At 41.6% G+C, this 17,454-nt stretch overlaps 1 protein-coding gene across 2 annotated transcripts in view; it reads left to right on the top strand.

The window, feature by feature from the left end:
* The window catches only part of rnf216 (ring finger protein 216), a 31,492-nt gene extending 15,306 nt beyond the window's left edge, over nucleotides 1-16,186 (top strand). Inside the window, exons 10-18 of one of the 2 annotated variants that reach the window (XM_038267266.1) lie at nucleotides 2,889-2,939; nucleotides 7,539-7,676; nucleotides 8,230-8,378; nucleotides 8,471-8,549; nucleotides 13,495-13,592; nucleotides 14,211-14,433; nucleotides 14,881-14,950; nucleotides 15,408-15,796; nucleotides 16,001-16,184. In XM_038267266.1, the coding sequence (XP_038123194.1) occupies nucleotides 2,889-2,939; nucleotides 7,539-7,676; nucleotides 8,230-8,378; nucleotides 8,471-8,549; nucleotides 13,495-13,592; nucleotides 14,211-14,433; nucleotides 14,881-14,950; nucleotides 15,408-15,787 (1,188 nt within the window). In that variant the 3' untranslated portion in view covers nucleotides 15,788-15,796; nucleotides 16,001-16,184. Of the gene's footprint in view, nucleotides 1-2,888; nucleotides 2,940-7,538; nucleotides 7,677-8,229; nucleotides 8,379-8,470; nucleotides 8,550-13,494; nucleotides 13,593-14,210; nucleotides 14,434-14,880; nucleotides 14,951-15,407 lie in introns of both variants that reach the window. The other variant, XM_038267256.1, reaches the window with a different exon arrangement.
* The last annotated feature ends 1,268 nt before the right edge of the window (nucleotides 16,187-17,454 follow it).

Genomic DNA, 17,454 nt, shown 5'->3' with positions numbered 1-17,454 from the left:
TGTTATGACTTTATTCTCATAATGTTATGACTTTATTCTCATAATGTTACAACTTTATTCTCGTAATTTTATGACTGTTCTTGTTGCAACTTTATTCTCGTAGTTTTGGGACTTTATTCTCATAATTTTGGGACTTTATTCTCGTAATTTTGGGACTTTATTCTTGTAGTTTTGGAACTTTATTCTCGTAGTTTTGGGACTTTATTCTCGTAGTTTTGGGACTTTATTCTCTTAATTTTATGACTTTATTCTCTTAATTTTATGACTTTATTCTCTTAATTTTATGACTTTATTCTCTTAATTTTATGACTTTATTCTCATAATGTTACAATTTTATTCTTGTAATTTTGCGACTTTATTCGCGTAATGTTATGACTTTATTCTCATAATGTTACAACTTTATTCTCGTAATTTTATGACTATTCTTGTTGCAACTTTATTCTCGTAATTTTGCGACTTTATTCTCGCAATTTTGCGACTTTATTCTCGCAATTTTGCGACTTTATTCTCGTAGTTTTGGGACTTTATTCTCATAATGTTATGACTTTATTCTCATAACGTTACAACTTTATTCTCGTAATTTTATGACTATTCTTGTTGCAACTTTATTCTCGTAATTTTGAGACTTTATTCTTGAAATAGAAGAAAAAACCTCTCTAGCCTGGCCCTAATACTCCGTCGTATGATCCAGATCATGATCTGGACACAGAAATTATTTAAAAGATTCTCTAACTTCGTGAGGTAGGAATATTTGGTGGAACAAGCAGTTCTCCACTAAACCAGAGGGTGGCAGCAGTGACTATTGTCAGTGGTCAAAGGTATTTAACTGACAAAAACACAAGAAGAGGAAGCATTGTTAGTTTGATAGCAGAATCAATTGAAAACTTATGAATGGATTTTATGGACATTTTTTACTGGAGGTGTGAATCATGCCAAAGGAACAATTAATTTAAATTTGGTAATAATGCCGATCATGTTCGAGTTTTAGCTATAGGTCTTAGTCACAATTTGGGGCAAAATTTGCTGCTTGGCTAGTTTGCTCTCTCCGAGTTCTTTCAAATACAGAATAGTTAAAGGTTGGTATGTCCAAAAGGAGGAAGAAGAAAAATAAATGTATTTAATAAAAAAATAAAAAAATGTATTTGTCAATAACATATTTTCTTTTAACATTTGGTTTTCGGGCATGCCAGTGCTGCAGTGATTAGTGCTTACGATCCATGTACAGAGGCTTTAGCCCTTGAAGCGGCCGACCTGGGTTCGAATCCGGCCTGTGGTCCTTTGCCACATGTCTCTCCCTCTCTCTCATTCCCTCTTTCCTGTCAGCCTACTGTCAAAATAACGAGCCACTAGTTCCGTTAAAAACTCAACAACAAAAAAAGAAAACATTTGGTTTTCAAGTTATTTTATTGTGATGTTAATTTGTCTATTTATTTTTCCCTCTGAATTGAATCAGGGGTGTCATTGTTTCCTGAACAGCTGATTTGCTTCTAGCTGGAGTGTTTTCTAGGAATTCAGATCAATCCTGAAAGCTAACCTGCCCTGGAGCACGTTTGCCATTCAGAGTACGTTACCATGGTGACTAGCTCAATAAGAATGAATCCAGGCTCGTGTTTAAACCTGTCCGGGTTAAACCTGAGGTTGTCTTGCTGACCCAGTAAACCTGCTTCGTAGTACAGGCCTCTGTGCCATCACCGGTCCGCTGCTTGTCAGCTGATGTTGATGCAATCCTTCTGTTGTTTTGTTTGTTTTTCTCAAATGTTTCTCTGTGAATCACGGCGAAACTATTCTGTCACGATATGGTCGCCTTGAAACCGGATAGAGTAGGATCACTTTATTTACACAGAAATTCAAAACAAAACTGTATAAGTTGATTTAAAACAACAACTATTGCAGCTGCTGCAAAAAACTTTATTACATATCAATAATTCTAGCTTTATTGCATATCTGAACTCTGCAGACGTGGGGTTCCTCAAGGTTCACTTGTTGGTCCAATTATTTTAGCTGGTTGTTATCTGGTCAGCAGTACATACTAATGCTGTATTCTATCTCCTTTTTTGTCTATATGTATCTATATGAGGGGTCTGCAGCCTGTGGCTTAAAATTAGATTAAAATGATCCTGATTAGTTTTTAATCTAAAAATAAATTGGATATAATGTACACAACAGAGTGGCAATAATGAATATAATATATAGATTTTCTCTCTCTCTCACACTCTCTCGATAAGAAATTCATGAAAACACTCAGAGTGAAAGAAACCTATTTTTCGGCTTAAAACACAAACTTTGAACATTAATGCTGATACAGGCACTTGCAGCTTATTAACGTTTTAATGCAACTCTCCTACTTTCCAATAACCTTTCAATTCTTATCTTTTGACCCTTTTTAACTGAATTTAAAAACTACTTCTTTCAAATGAATTTACAGAAGCTAAAATATCATCCATGGACTCATTTAGTTGTTCAAAAGCCAAAATTAAACTTACTTCCCACATAGTAATATTTTTGTATTTGTATTCATGTAAATCTTGTGCTTCTACACCTCGTTGAATGATTGGAGGAGGGGGAACTGATCCATACCCCATTTGTTAGGGGTATGCAAGTGACCAAAAAGGGTAATTTACTCCATAAAGTGTTAATATTTAAATTGGCATCAAAAAGAAATAACATTTCCATGTAAATTGCATTTATAATGTAGTATAAAATATGATATTAATAAAAATAGAGATGACTGGCTCTGGCTCATTTATCTGATCCAGCTAAATGGCAAAGATGACTCTGATATATATCTCTCTGTGTTTGTCAATGACACATTGAAGGTGAAATAAAGGTAATAAATGAAAGTCTGAGTAAAGGTTCCTCTGCTAACAATGATCTGTTTCTGTCTCCAGCATGAAGACTTCCTCCTGGCGCTGCAGGTCAACGAAGATGAATATAAGCAGGTATGGAAACATTATTCAGCTAGAGGGATTAAAATGCTACAAACCAGAGCCAAATGGATTGCTGGAGTTGTTCAGCTTTGTGTATCACAAAGTTACTGCTGCACCTGGTGTGTGTTTGTGGTTCAGGACTTCCTTGCGTTTCATGTTCTGCTACTTTGAAACAGCAGAGTGAGGGGAAAAACAGAAAACCTCAGGGTCACTCAGGTTTTTTAACTTTAACTCTTCTCTAATTCCCTAAACAAAGAAAATAACCCCAGTCCGTTATTTAGTTCTGTCTGTTTTCCTCCCTTATTAAAGCAGACCAGTTTCTGATTCTGTAAATGGAGCCAGTTTCTGTTCCATTCTTTAGGCATCTGAAAGGCTCTTTTGAGCACATCTCAGGATAAGTGAGCGAAGTGAAGAAGTGGAGACAGGATTCTTGTCTGAACCATAGCTGTTAATTCTCCCCATAGCAACCGTGTCGTTAGAGATGAGGGTTATCTCAGCATTGCTTTGACATTTGGGCTGATCGGATGCTCTACAGGTGCTGGTCATAAAATTAGAATATCATGAAAAAGTAGATTGATTTCAGTAATTCCATTTAAAAAGTGAAACTTGTATATTATATTCATACATTACATACAAACTCATATATTTCAGATGTTTATTTTGTTTAATTTTGATGATTACAAATGACAACAAATGAAAATCTCAAATTCATCATATCAGAAAATTAGAATATTGTGAAAAGGTTCAAAATTGATGGCCCCTGGTGCCACACTCTAATCAGCTAATTAACTCAAACCACCTGCAAAAGCCTTTAAATGGTCTTTCAGTCTAGTTCTATAGGCTACACAATCATGGGGAAGACTGCTGACTTGACAGTTGTCCAAAAGACGACCATCGACACCTTGCACAAGGAGGGCAAGACACAAAAGGTCATCGCTAAAGAGGCTGGCTGTTCACAGAGCTCAGTGTCCAAGCACATTAATAGAGAGGCGAAGGGAAGGAAAAGATGTGGTCGAAAAAAGTGTACAAGCAAGAGAGATAACCGCACCCTGGAGAGGATTGTGAAACAAAACCCCTTCAAAAATGTGGGGGAGATTCACAAAGAGTGGACTGCAGCTGGAGTGAGTGCTTCAAGAACCACCACACACAGACGTATGAAAGACATGGGTTTCTGCTGTCGCATTCCTTGTGTCAAGCCACTCTTGAACCACAGACAGCGTCAGAAGTGTCTTGCCTGGGCTAAAGAGAAACAGGACTGGACTGCTGGTGAGTGGTCCAAAGTCATGTTCTCTGATGAAAGTAAATTTTGCATTTCCTTTGGAAATCAAGGTCCCAGAGTCTGGAGGAAAAGAAGAGAGGCACTTCATCCACGTTGCTTGAAGTCCAGTGTAAAGTTTCCACAGTCAGTGATGGTTTGGGGTGCCATGTCATCTGCTGGTGTTGGTCCATTGTGTTTTCTGAGGTCCAGGGTCAACGCAGCCACATACCAGGAAGTTTTAGAGCACTTCATGCTTCCTGCAGCTGACCAACTTTTTGGAGATGCAGATTTCATTTTCCAACAGGACTTGGCACCTGCACACAGTGCCAAAGCTACCAGTACCTGGTTGAAGGACCATGGTATCCCTGTTCTTAATTGGCCAGCAAACTCTCCTGACCTTAACCCCATAGAAAATCTATGGGGTATTGTGAAGAAGAAGATGCAATACACCAGACCCAACAATTCAGAAGAGCTAAAAGCCACTATTAGAGCAACCTGGGCTATCATAACACCTGAGCAGTGCCACAGACTGATCGACTCCATGCCACGCCGCATTGCTGCAGTAATACAGGCCAAAGGAGGCCCAACTAAATACTGAGTGCTGTACATGCTCATACTTTTCATGTTCATACTTTTCAGTTGGCCAACATTTCTATAAATCCTTTGTTTTTATTGGTCTTCAGTAATATTCTAATTTTCTGATATGATGAATTTGAGATTTTCATTTGTTGTCATTTGTAATCATCAAAATTAAACAAAATAAACATCTGAAATATATGAGTTTGTATGTAATGTATGAATATAATATACAAGTTTCACTTTTTAAATGGAATTACTGAAATCAATCTACTTTTTCATGATATTCTAATTTTATGACCAGCACCTGTATTATCAGCCACCTGCATGACCCACACTGTTCTGTCACATAGATAGGTTTCAGATAATCAAACATATTGAACTACCTGATAAAGATAAGCTCATTAGATACAAAAAGCAGTTTTCAGAAGGATTTCATTCATTAAAGGGAAAAGCTTCCCAGGCTCTTTAAAACAATAATTCCTCTCTTTGCTAAATCAGGATTTAACTGTTGCTCAATTCCAGTAAGAATTTCCACCTGAGTTATCCAAAATAATTGTTAAATAACCTCTCTGATAGCTGAATTATCTCATGGAATAATGCATCACATAGATAAAATAAAAAAGTCTCCATCAGAGTGGAAAGGGTTACAGAGCCAAAATTACATTTCTTGCATCCCCTCGATCTGACTGCGCTCCAACCTTTTCAACTCCTAACAAAACAAAACCCAAAACAGTCTACTTTAAATAAATACTACTACCATCTTTAGAGCATCATAAGAAGTTATTCTACTATGTAACAGATTGCAACATTGCTATCAATATATAAGTAAACTAGAAAAGCACTCGGAGAGCGCAGACCTCCAAGCGCCACATTTTGCCTCATATTGTGACTTAGACCTTTAACTAAAACTCACATATGATCTGCATCGTTACCAAAAATGAATGAATTCATTGGCATGAGGCAAACCTCTGCTAAAAATTTCCTTAAAATTCTTTCATAAGCTGGTGCAGATTCTCTTACATCCAGATCAAAGTCATTCCACAAAAAGTTAAAAACAATCCACTGTACTTTGTTTTCAAGTTTGAAGATGTTTCTCCTCCCATCCAGAAAGCTTTTTCAATTCAAAATGTCAGAAATAGCGTTGAATTTAAGGCTTTATACCGTAGCCCATCAAAACCTTGTTTTTGTTCTTAAAACATGTAAATTGACACTGACGAATGGGTCCACCCCTTTAGAATTACCAAAGGTGCACCTCAGTCCAAGCATAAGTGACTGCAGCCTCTGGTGTTTGTTCTGCTCTCACCTTCTTCCTTCACTCTTTCTTGTTTGATCAGCAGATCCAGCGAGGCATAGTTCACCTTTCCTGTATTTTTGTCATCAGTAAATTACTTTTGGATCCAATGCTGAAGCCGTCACTGTCTGGTTTAAGGTGGAACTCCTTGTTCCGCTAAATAATGGTAGAAAACCTTTAAAAAAAAAAAAATCCTGCATCTCGATTGATTGTTGCTTGGACTGAGGTGCACCTTTGGTATATTTCATTTAAATCTGTTCATAACTTTTCGAGGTATCCTGTACACAGACTGACAGACACAAACTGGACTAAAAGCATAACCTCCTTGGCTAATGAGTCAACCAATACATATCACCACATATATCAGCCAATATGTGAACAAAAAACGAAGCTTCGCTAACCGATCTATCACTATAGCTGAGAGTCAAACCTGGAGGCGATGTGAGGTTGATATCTTGTAGAACATCCTGAGGTATGTCCGTCCATCAGTACCGGGGCTTAAAGCCCAGTCACACTTCACCGCCACCTCTGACTAAACAATAACGGAGTTGATATTCTGGAGTTATCAGTTCCACAGCCTCACTCTACTAGCATCTGCAAAATGGGTCTAAAGGGGGCGGAGCAGGAGTGTTTAGTGGATAAGGGCTAGAAAAACTAACCTGATGCTAAGCTAGCCAGTCGCTAACCTTAAATGCTCTAAGCTTTTATAGCCCAGAGCTGCAGAGCTCCTGCCGTCACAAAACTTCAGAGCCAACACCATTACGCATCACAATTCAAATGCAGTACACTCGTTAAACATGAAGAGGGCATTCTCAAAACCACACCTAGGAAATATAGATACCAATATAAAACATCTGTGTATTTAGCTTATTAGCTTTAGCTTGTAAGCAAAGCTAGTTGTTAGGTTACGGGCGCAGTTATAAATGCAGATGTGTCCAAATTCTGACTCGAAATAAATGTGCTTGATCTGTAACATTTTAAGGGTGAAAGGAAGCAGAAGAGATCTGTGAAGGTGTGAATACTTTTTGAACAGCAAGCGTACAGAGCAGGATGAGGTGACGGAGTGTGGGTGGATGGGTAAGTCAGAAGCAGATCAGAAACCCGGTTCAGTGCAACCGTGTAGGTGGAGATGATGAACCGTTTAAAACCAGTTTGGTTTTAGACCTTTTTTCAGCCTCATCACCGCCCACCTTCAAAATGATAAAGACACATCAAGGCCTGCCTTGGATTTATGTAAAGGTCAACAGAAAAGGAAACTGTTTGCTCCGTTTGTTTGATGTAAAATGAAGGAAAATCAAAACTGTGGGTTCGTGGAAGAATGATTGATTTTCTAAGTGGCAACGTGCTGCTTTAGGTTTGGTTTTTGGAGCGCCTCCTTGTATCCATAAATGAATGCTTTCTTTTTTCCATGAATTCCCTTTTCTGTCCCACTGAGCTTTTAAAACCTCAGTTGGCTGCAGGGTTAAAAGTCTTCTCTCCGCAGGACGGTCAGCTGATCGAGTGCGGCTGCTGCTTTGGGGAGTTTGCCTTCGAGAAGATGACGCAGTGCTCAGATGGACACCTGTTCTGCAAAGAGTGCCTGGTTAAATATGCTCAGGAGGCAGTATTCGGCTCCGGAAAGGTACAATCCAAAGGTTTCTCACATGCTCCGATCTTTCAGTCAGATTTCTGTGTAATTTATTAGGGATTTTGTGTGTCAGAACGAAACAAAAAGGTGCAAAATTAATTAAAATAAAATTTTTGTTGTCGCTACTGGTGATGGAGCAAACATGGCTTCCTTTTAAAGGAATGTGTTCTGGTGTGAGGGGACCAAATCCACTGAAACATGGTGGTGGCGGAATCATGATGTTAGGATTTCTTTAAATATGATCTTAATATAGAGCAACACGGGATTTTCAGATTTTTATTGGGGAAAAAACATGAAAAACAACCTTTTCTTTATTATTTCCCTTCATTTTTTTCCCCAAGTTAAAAGAGTGGGAATACTTTCAAAAGCCACTACTGCCTGCCCTATTAAAGGATAATGCATCATACGTTTAGTCAAATTAAAGTTGGAGAGTTGGAGATAAAAACAGCTTTATTTGGATGGATGTGATGTTTGTGAGCCGGATCTTGGAGGCTTCGTCCAACGTGAGTAATCTCCATATCAGTTAGAGCCTGTATTTATGTTGCAGTCGGAGCTGAGCTGCATGGCGGACGGCTGCCCCTGCTCGTACCCGGTGTGTGAGCTGCAGAAGGTCCTCCCCGACAACATTCTGTGTAAATACAACGAAAGGCAAGCTGAGGAGGCGGTGGCAGCCACCTGCGCTGATGAATTAGTCCGGTGAGGGGGTGTGCTGATTACCGGTATCGCAGGAAGCAAATGCAACAGATGTTTCTTTTAACTCCCTAACCGGCTTTTCTGACTTTTCGCAGGTGTCCATTTTGTAACTTCCCAGCCTTGTTGGACAAAGACATGTCTCTGTTCAGCTGTCCCAACCCTCGCTGCCGCAAGGTCAGTCCCACTCCTCCATCCTCACCTCAGATTCCCCTGTGATGTTGGTATTTTACACACAGAGCCTCCATCTAATCAAAGTGAAGGTGATTGATGAGCCGCTTGGTGGAGGAGCTAACTGGCTCCTCCTGGGGAGGTCGCCACCTCTCCCTTTTCCTATCCCGTTATCTCTGCGTCTCCTCCTTCTGTCTGAGGAATGCTGGGGGGGGGCTATCACCGGAATTCCAATCTAAAGTGTCCAATGTTGGGTTGAAAGACTCAAACACACAAAAATGCAGCCTGGTCTGGTTCTTGCAACATAATAACAGCCCAGATGTTGTTCCGTCGGTGAGACCTTGCCTCTCTGCTTGTGGGAAGATCAAACAGATGATAGTAGAAACAAAACACACAGACTTAATGTTTCTCTCGGTTACACAGAAATGTTAGTCAGCTACGTCTCTGCTTTGTGTTAAACGGTCAGTTTGCTGAAGAGGAAAGTTATTTTTCCAAATAAAAAATGAAATGACATGCTGGTTTCTGTTGGAAGGTGTTTATAAACTTTAGACCTTATCCTGTGTGTGAATCAGCATCATTTCACTTTGGAAAAACTGATCAGCATCATTTCACTTTGGAAAAACTGATAAACTAAGAAATACTGGTTAGTATTTTCTCCATTGATTAATTGGGTTGAATTTCCTAAAAAAATTGACTAAATATAAAAGAAGTTGGAAATTTTTTTTCCAAAACTTTAAGCAACTTATTAAAAATTCCTTTTTTTCTCTCTCTTTTTTTCCTTCATTTTAAAACCTAAAAAATGAAATAGCTCATATTTAATACATTTTAACCTAAGATTGGTCCTTTAAAATAAAAAAAAACAGTGCCATCTTTCTCTCTCTTTAAAAAAAAGCTTAAATGGAATGTTTGTTGCTCTAAATGAGTTTATTAACTGGAGAGAATTTAAAAATGGCTCTTTAGATTCTAAAGGTTTCAGACCCCTGATCTAGCCCATGATGAGGAGTTGGAAGAAGAAAGCACGGTTTAAAAATATGTTAGACTTGGACAAACTTTACCTGGAGAGGTTTAGTGCTCGGTTGGGTTGTTCTCTCACCGTCCTGTCATCCCCAAACCCTCCTTACTCCCTAATTAAGCTGTCTCCTTAACGAAACACGGTAGTGGCAGCATCATGCCTGTGGGGTCTTTAGCCCAGGCATCAGAATGGAAAAGATCAATTTGTTGATATATCCTGATTTTCAGCTGCCCAATAAAATATCAATCTTTAAGTTTCGATTTTCGAAATAAAGATGTTTTAAACCTAAAACGATGTGGACCACTTTTGCTGTGCAGCACAGCAGCATTTCTGTAGTAGAGGCAGTCACAGTGGAAGACATGGACTGATTCAAACCCCAAACAACATGGATTCTGATGAACATATACAGCGCTTGCTTATATCTATACACTTCATGTTGATAGCTGGACAAAAAAACTGCAATATATATTGATATTGCAATATCGTGATTATATCGTATTGTGACCCAAGTATCGTGCCACGTATCATATCACAACACCTATGCCAATACTCGCCCATAGGCGCAGTTGACTTTAAAACATGTTAGGATCTAAAACCAGAGGAGGATCTGCATCATAGCTGAGAAAATTCCCAGTTTATGGACAAACAGTGTGACTCCAGCTAAAAAGGAATGAGAATAAATTCTAGATGTGTGAAGCGAGCAGAGACGGATCCCAACAGAACCGGTTCTGCAAGGTACCACCACCCCACCACTTTGGAAATGGGGAAAAAAAATTTGCTAAATTTAAAGTGGATCTGCAGCTGGAAGAATAGTAGACGGAGAAGAGAGAGACAGTATATTTGTATTTTTTGATATTTTGTTTGAATATGGATATAGGTAATGTGTTTACATCTTCCAGAATTATTGCGTAAGCAAACGTATTCATGTGCAGTTTTAATGTTATCATTTATTAAATAGAACTAACACAATTGTGGGAAAACTGCACTTTTGAAATTAGCAGAATATCAGCTTAGTTATGCTCTCATCTGTAATGGAAACGCAGATACTGGTTGTTTCCATGGAAACCTTCCAGGCAAACTTTGGGGGGAAATCTAAAGCTTCAGTCAGTTTCCTTTCTTGTATCTTCTGCTTTTGCAGGATTCTGACCAATGGATGAAGCTGCTTGTTTCTGAGATACTTAGCAGACGGAGTCTTGTGTCAGTGCCTGTATTCAACCTCTAGGTGGTGCCAGAGGCTCATTGATCATCCTGCGCTGTAGTTCTGCTGCACTGCTGCTCAAATCATGACCCAGAACTGATAAAAGTTTCTGGTTTCTTTGAGCCGGGCGTGTTTGTTTCACAGCAGCAGGACTTTTTGCACCCCGTGTTTTTTATTTCCTCTCGTATCTGGCAGCAGTCTTTAAGCTGCTAACCTCTGCTTCTTTATTATGTGTAGAAACTCTGTGTTGTTTTCTCCTCACACACCTGGAAACGGTTAAACAGATGCAGGGACCAGTTCCAGACAGCCGTTAGTCTGTTGCCTCCCAGCCTGCCGGGTCTACCTCTAGGGAGGGGCTCCATTATGTAACCAACACACTCCCCCCTAAGCCCGCCTGCTTCATCCATCCAGCCTCCCCCATTGGTCGGCTGAGCGGTCCACCTCCCTGCTGCCGGGTTCCTACTGGTTGGAGGAAAACAGCTCAGTTAATTTCAAATGTTTGTGCTCTGTAGTGACCCAGATCCTCTGGCCTGTGCCCCCCCCCTCCGGCTGACAACCAGAACATGGGATGTTAACGTGATCCACATGCATCGGGCCCATATCTGCTAACAGAACAGACCTTAAGATGGGGAGGGTTTTTACCTTCACCTGTTAACATGGTGCAGCCTCACACTGCAGCCTGTTTGAATTGGATGTAGTGATGTTTAAGCATTAATTAGTGCAGAATTGTAAACCATGGATGGCTGAAAGGAGACCAGAACCATAGAACATGACTTCCTGCAGCTTTTTTATCTCCACTTTGCCATAAAAGGCAGCAGAGAGGGGTGTGAACACTTTTGCGACACATATTAAGGGTCTGGTGTTTCATTCAAAGTTGGGACGCCGTACAGCACCGTTAAATGCCCCCTCCTCCTGATCGTCAGCTCTGCAAAGAGCCTTATAAGGGCTGCTGCAGCAGTAAAGAGCATGAATAGGAGGAGAGGAAAGATAAGAATGAAAGTGGCTCTGGGTGGGGGGGCAGAGAGTGCAGAGCGGGCGGGTCTGCAGAGGCCGGGCTTTTTTTAAAGTCAACGTTTCCTCTGTGTTCATAAGGAAGTGTGGCCTGTCCGACCTCTGACACACCTTAGAGCTGCGTCAGGTGAAGCATGGCGAGGCGGGCTAAGCCACGCCCCTTTTTAAGGTCGGGCTCTGACGTCCGTCTGTATTTTTAGCTGCTCTATAAGAACTCAGGTGTCTTCCTGTCGCTCAGTCACAGACTGGCTTTCACTCAGCCTCCTGGGTCCTTCCCCTCTCTCTCTCTCTCTGTCACCCCTAGGGGGCGATCTTTCTCTTCTCTATCTCTTCTCACCTCCTGTAGCTTTCCTCTCTCTCTTTGTTTCATCTTGGGTTTTCTTTTCTTTATTTTCCTATCCTCTCCTCTTCCTGTTTTCTTCCTCATCTCGTCCTTAAGAGCTTTGCCATCTCTCCCGCTCCAGATGCCAACAATAACTCCTCCGATCCAGTCCTCCAGCCTTTGGCTGAACTTGCAGCTTCTCTCAGAACCGCTGTGAAGGCAAATAAGAAGCAGCTTTATGCAAACTCTGCAACCATGCAGGCTCAAACAGTGCTTGAAGGCTGTGGAGGGCAATGAAGGTGTGACTGTCTCCCCATGCAGAGGTCAGAGGAGATCTTGCTTCACGCCGTCGTGCATCGGCTGTCATGTGTTGCTCTCTTCAATATTCCATGAGCGCCTCAAATATTTATGGCAACAAGACTTTAGGTAAAGGTTAGCGAGGGGAGAGAAAGGCGGCGGATGGGAGCTGAGGTTCAGCCACCTCAGCCGCAGCTATTTGGGTTCTACGCTCTGATGAGGCAAAGCAGAGCTGGAGGAGAGAGTTCATTCCTGTTTCTAGGCAACCAAGCAGCCGCAGACAGACATTTTGCGGCAAAAAGCCGCACCTAGATGTCTGCGCCGGTGAAAATGGGGAGTCCCTGCAGTGGACACAGCAGCAGCATACAGAGCAGACGCTGAGGGGTAAATGGAGGGCTTTTTAGAGGGAGGTGTCCGAGAAGATGGATTCCTCTTTAACTTCACTAGCAGAAACTGATTTTCAACTGTATTCTATTGGAATACCGAAAGTAGTGAATAATAATGTGGAAGGAGAACATCAGTCCCTTCTACTCTGATGCCTCCAAATAATGCACTTAAACCCATTTAAAGGAGACATAAAATATTTGAGGGAGGTACTCTTGTCAGATGACATCAGGATCTACCTTTTTAGCCTGCATCCAAAAATGTAGTAGGGGCAGAAGAAGATGAAAGTCTGCAAATGAACCTGCGACTATATGGAGGATTAATGTTGGATTGACTGAAAGTAAAATTGTAAAGATTTGTAAAATTGATTCCGATTTATTGAACATCTATTGAACTGACATTTGTTTCTCCATTTACTGGATAAAAATGACAATGATGATAAATATTAGTGGACGTTTCAATTCAAACAAAAAAAAATAAACATTTATTAACAAATCAACCAAAACATGAACAGTGGAATCAAAGATGGAGGAAGCAGAAATGCATTCAGTTAATCTCAAAGTATGGCTGCTGGATGCATTAATGAATCAGTGGACATGCGCAGGCCCCTATAAGACAGAAAGCTTAATGTATGCAGGCTGATGTTTTCCTCTATCAGAGACGCATACAGTCAGATTACGCCTTCTGATGCTCACTTTGTTTTTTGTTTTGTTCTGATTTTCTTTAGGAGAGCTGCAGGAAGTGTCATGTCCAGTGGAAGCAGCATGTAGGGAAGACCTGTGGGCAGGTCCTGGAGAGAGACGAGATCCGGATGAGGGTGCTGTTGTAAGTGGATCACTGAACCCCACCCCACCCCCCGCACACATCTGGTTTTACTGTTAGAGAAGCTATACACTAATGCAAATATGGGGATTCAATGAAAAGCTTAATCTAATCTCCTATAAACTCCGACTTCCTTCAGCTAGAGATTTATTCTGACTCTTTGTCCACATTTGGATGTCGGCCCTGATTATGTTCTCCTATCCCTCTCAGTAAAGGATGCTGAGTAAACATCTCAGTTTCCCCGGATGACGCTCTGGGAAGCAGCTGGCCCATCGGCCCGGCTGCTTCCTTTCAGCCCGACAGGCTCTAAAGCAGCACTTCCTGTTTTCAGAGCAGCTTACTTCCTGCTGCTGAAAGCTGCAGGAAGAGGTCTGGTGGAAGGATCAGTAGTCCTTTAGTTAGAACAGAGGAATCACTAAAACATTCAGAGCAGTTCATGGTTTCCCACTGGCTGGGTTGGAAATCACTGCTGGTAATGCTAATGCTAATGCTTGAATAAGTAGAAAATAAAAAATAAATTCCCGTAAAAGTAAATAGTGGAACAACTCTGTCAGATCTGCAGCCATTTCATCCACATTCAGCTCCAGATTGTTTCTGAATCCTCTTCCCTCTGTGTTGCAGCGAGGAGCGGATGACCGCGGCCCGGGTCAGGAAGTGTGTGAAGTGTGGGACGGGCCTGGTGAAGTCCGAGGGCTGCAACCGGATGTCGTGCCGCTGCGGCAGCTTCATGTGCTACCTGTGCCGAGAGCCCATCACGGGCTACAACCACTTCTGCCAGCACGCCCGCTCCCCCGGCGCCCCCTGCAGACACTGCCGCAAGTGCTCGCTCTGGACCGACCCCACGGTGCGTCTGAAAACAGAGCTAACTGCTGACTCCTTGTTACCCACAGCGGCTTGGCTGCAGCCTCTCTGGCAGCCAGAGGCGTCATTTAGCTCCCAGCTGGGGAGGGAGCTGGAGAAGCTCCAGTAAACCTTGGAGCTGGCAAAGAGCTCAGCCAAAGGAAGGGATTAACAGTCAGACCAGTGCAGAGATGCTCCTACCTGCACTGAACACATCCACCCATCTACTCACCTTCCCACAAAACTGTGGGGAAATTCAGTATTATTCATTTCAAAAGTATAATTTAAGTATAGTTTAAGTGAGACAGTTTAGATGTCTGTGAAATTTGTAATGGAAAACGAATTCTTCTACCCTAGAGGTAAAAGCTTTGTGTTTTTTGGTTGGGGCGTTCCTATGACACGCAGCTCAGTATAAACCTGTTTTTGTTTTGTTTTTTGGGTGTTTCTGCAGCAAGACGATGAGAGAATCATTCAGGAGATCCAGAAGGAAGGTGAAGCTGAGCTGAGTAAGAAGTGCGCAGGTCAGTAAGCTAACGATGTTGTCATTGTTTCTCCCAACTTTCTCTCTCTGCGCTTCATTTTCATTTCCTGCCAGAAGAAAAATCCGACTCTTAGAACATTTTAAGCTGACATGCTGAGATTCATCTGAAGACATTTGACTAATTTAGTAATTATAACGCAAAAGTGAAAGTCCTGGAGATTCATGACACTAAACAAAAAGCGAGTTCTGAAGAAGCTGGCAGCTTAAAATGCTTCATTCGGCTTATTTCATTTTAGACTTAAGAGAGATGTGAGATATTTAGCCCTTATCTGGCCTTACCTTTTGCTTCTTTTGTTGGTATTCTCTAATCATCCCGTCCTTCTTTGTAGCTTGATTAAAAAAAGAAGAAAAAAAGGGAGAGACGTCTGTTTTTTTTTTTTTTTTATAAAAATTTTTTTTTTTAAACCTTATTTCCTTTTATTTTCTTCTTCTGTCAGATAATTCAGGGAAGAGGGTCGGCCCGCCCCCGGAGGTCATCCCCGACACTAAACGTCCCAGAGTGGGTCCACCCCCAGAGAACCCAGCCCAGCCCAATGCCCCGGCCCTAGCTCCTCAACCCCCACAAGCGGTACAAGCCCCCCTGTTCGTCCCTCCCCGCGCCCGCTACCACCCGCCGCCGCCTCCACAGGCTCTGATCTACCGCCCCGTCATCCTACCTCGACTGCCCCCGGCGCCTTACGTGCCGCCGCTGCAACACCTACCCCCCCTGAACAATAACAACAACAACAACCAGCACAACCCCCCCTTCAACCCCCACCACAACATGGACCTGCCCATGCATTACGGACCCCCACCACACTACTACAGACGCTACTAACACTGTGTGGTGAGTTTGACGTCCCCCTCTTCTTTTTCCAGTTGCAAACACTACGTCAAAGCTTTCATTTCTGATCAACAAACCTTTTCTTCATCATATCATCAAATCATTTATGACATTAAGACTCTTATTTGCTCTCTGCTAATTAAAGAACTGAAATATTCAAGACGACTTTCCCCCTTTTTTTCCCTCCATTTTTTTTTCTCTTTACAGACCCAAAATAAACGAAGGACAGCTGAGAATGGAGGAATTTTGTCTGGTTTCTACAGATATTTTTCAGTAATAAAAATGTACAAAAGTTAAAAAAACAAAGAAAACCTTGATGCTAGCATTTCTTTCTGTATTTTTGTCTAACAGCTGTGAGTTTTCTAATAAAGTTTTGTTCATGTTGCCTCTATATTTCCTCCTGCCAGCCTGTGCCTCCAGCCTCTCCTGCTGAAAAAAAAGCAACAAAAAAAAACGGGCTGACTCACGTTAGCCGAGCCCAGAGGCTGAGAACCAATCGCGTGCAGGAGAGGGGGTTTCTCTGCACCAATCGTAGCGTCCGCCAGGCTTTGTGATGTTTCTCAGAGAGGTTTTCATCCTTTGTTCAACCAAGTGTGCTGAGTGTGACAAATCACTTGGCCACACGCCGTCTCCTGTTTCAGGACTGAGAAGCTCCACTATAGCCCTGGGCTCCAAATGCTGTTAGTCATGGATTGCATGAGGAGGAGGATTTTTTTGTTGTTTTATTTATGCGTGAGCCAGGATTAGATTTTAATGAGATCGTTGGTCTTTAAACAACAGCCAAGCCTGAATGACTTGAGTAATCTTCGTTGTATTTAAAGCAGATGCCAATGGGGGTTTCAGAAGGCAAACTAAAAGATACCGGTAGCTGCCTTTAAAGATATGCTCTCCAACCTTAAAGTCATACAGTGACCTCTGACCTTGTGAACATCCAAACAGAAGGTCCAGCATCATGTGCCTCCATCTGAGTCAGCAAACGGTAGTAATTTCTTCTAATCTGCCAAATCCATCTTCCCTGACGCTTCTAAAGAGAGCTCTCTCCACAGCATGATGCTGCCACTCCCATGTCTCCCTGTGGGTTAGCTTTCTCAGTGTTTTGCATAAAGATCAGAAAAGTAGGGGGTTGTTTCTTGTTTTGTTTTTTTGTTTGTTTTTTCCAGTATCCACCTTAGTTGTGGATTTCAGTAGCTCCTCCAGAGTTGCTTCTCTGATTCATGTCTGCTGTGTCTTTCACCCACTCATTTACACAAAGATCGGTCTTGCTCACTACTGGGGAATTGAATTACGGTGTGTCCATTGGAGTGAAGTCCAATGCATTTTTCTCAACAATAATGTCCTGCTTTCTGCTGACCTATTGCACATAAATACATTTTAGAGTTTTTGCTGACACCAGAATGAGGTGTGCAAAAGTTTGAGATTTCGGCAGAATGCTGTTAAACTACAACCTTTTTAAGGCCCTAATGATCCTGCAGGGTCTCCAAAATGAGGCTTGTGGATTACAGCTGATGGGGATTAAGGAGAATTATAACATAATGACTTTTAAGGACTTTGTTAATTTATGCAACAAAGTGTCTGTGGAGCTGATGCGATTAGGCAAAAATAGAGTATTGGACCAAAGCTCCATGTCAGTCATACACAGAGGATGGAGAGGGATTATAACT

This window comes from Cyprinodon tularosa, unplaced genomic scaffold (genome assembly GCF_016077235.1).
Source record: "Cyprinodon tularosa strain WSP-4 unplaced genomic scaffold, ASM1607723v1 ctg118, whole genome shotgun sequence".
In the NCBI taxonomy this organism is placed as follows: domain Eukaryota; kingdom Metazoa; phylum Chordata; class Actinopteri; order Cyprinodontiformes; family Cyprinodontidae; genus Cyprinodon; species Cyprinodon tularosa.
This window is presented reverse-complemented; position numbering and strand designations above follow the sequence as displayed.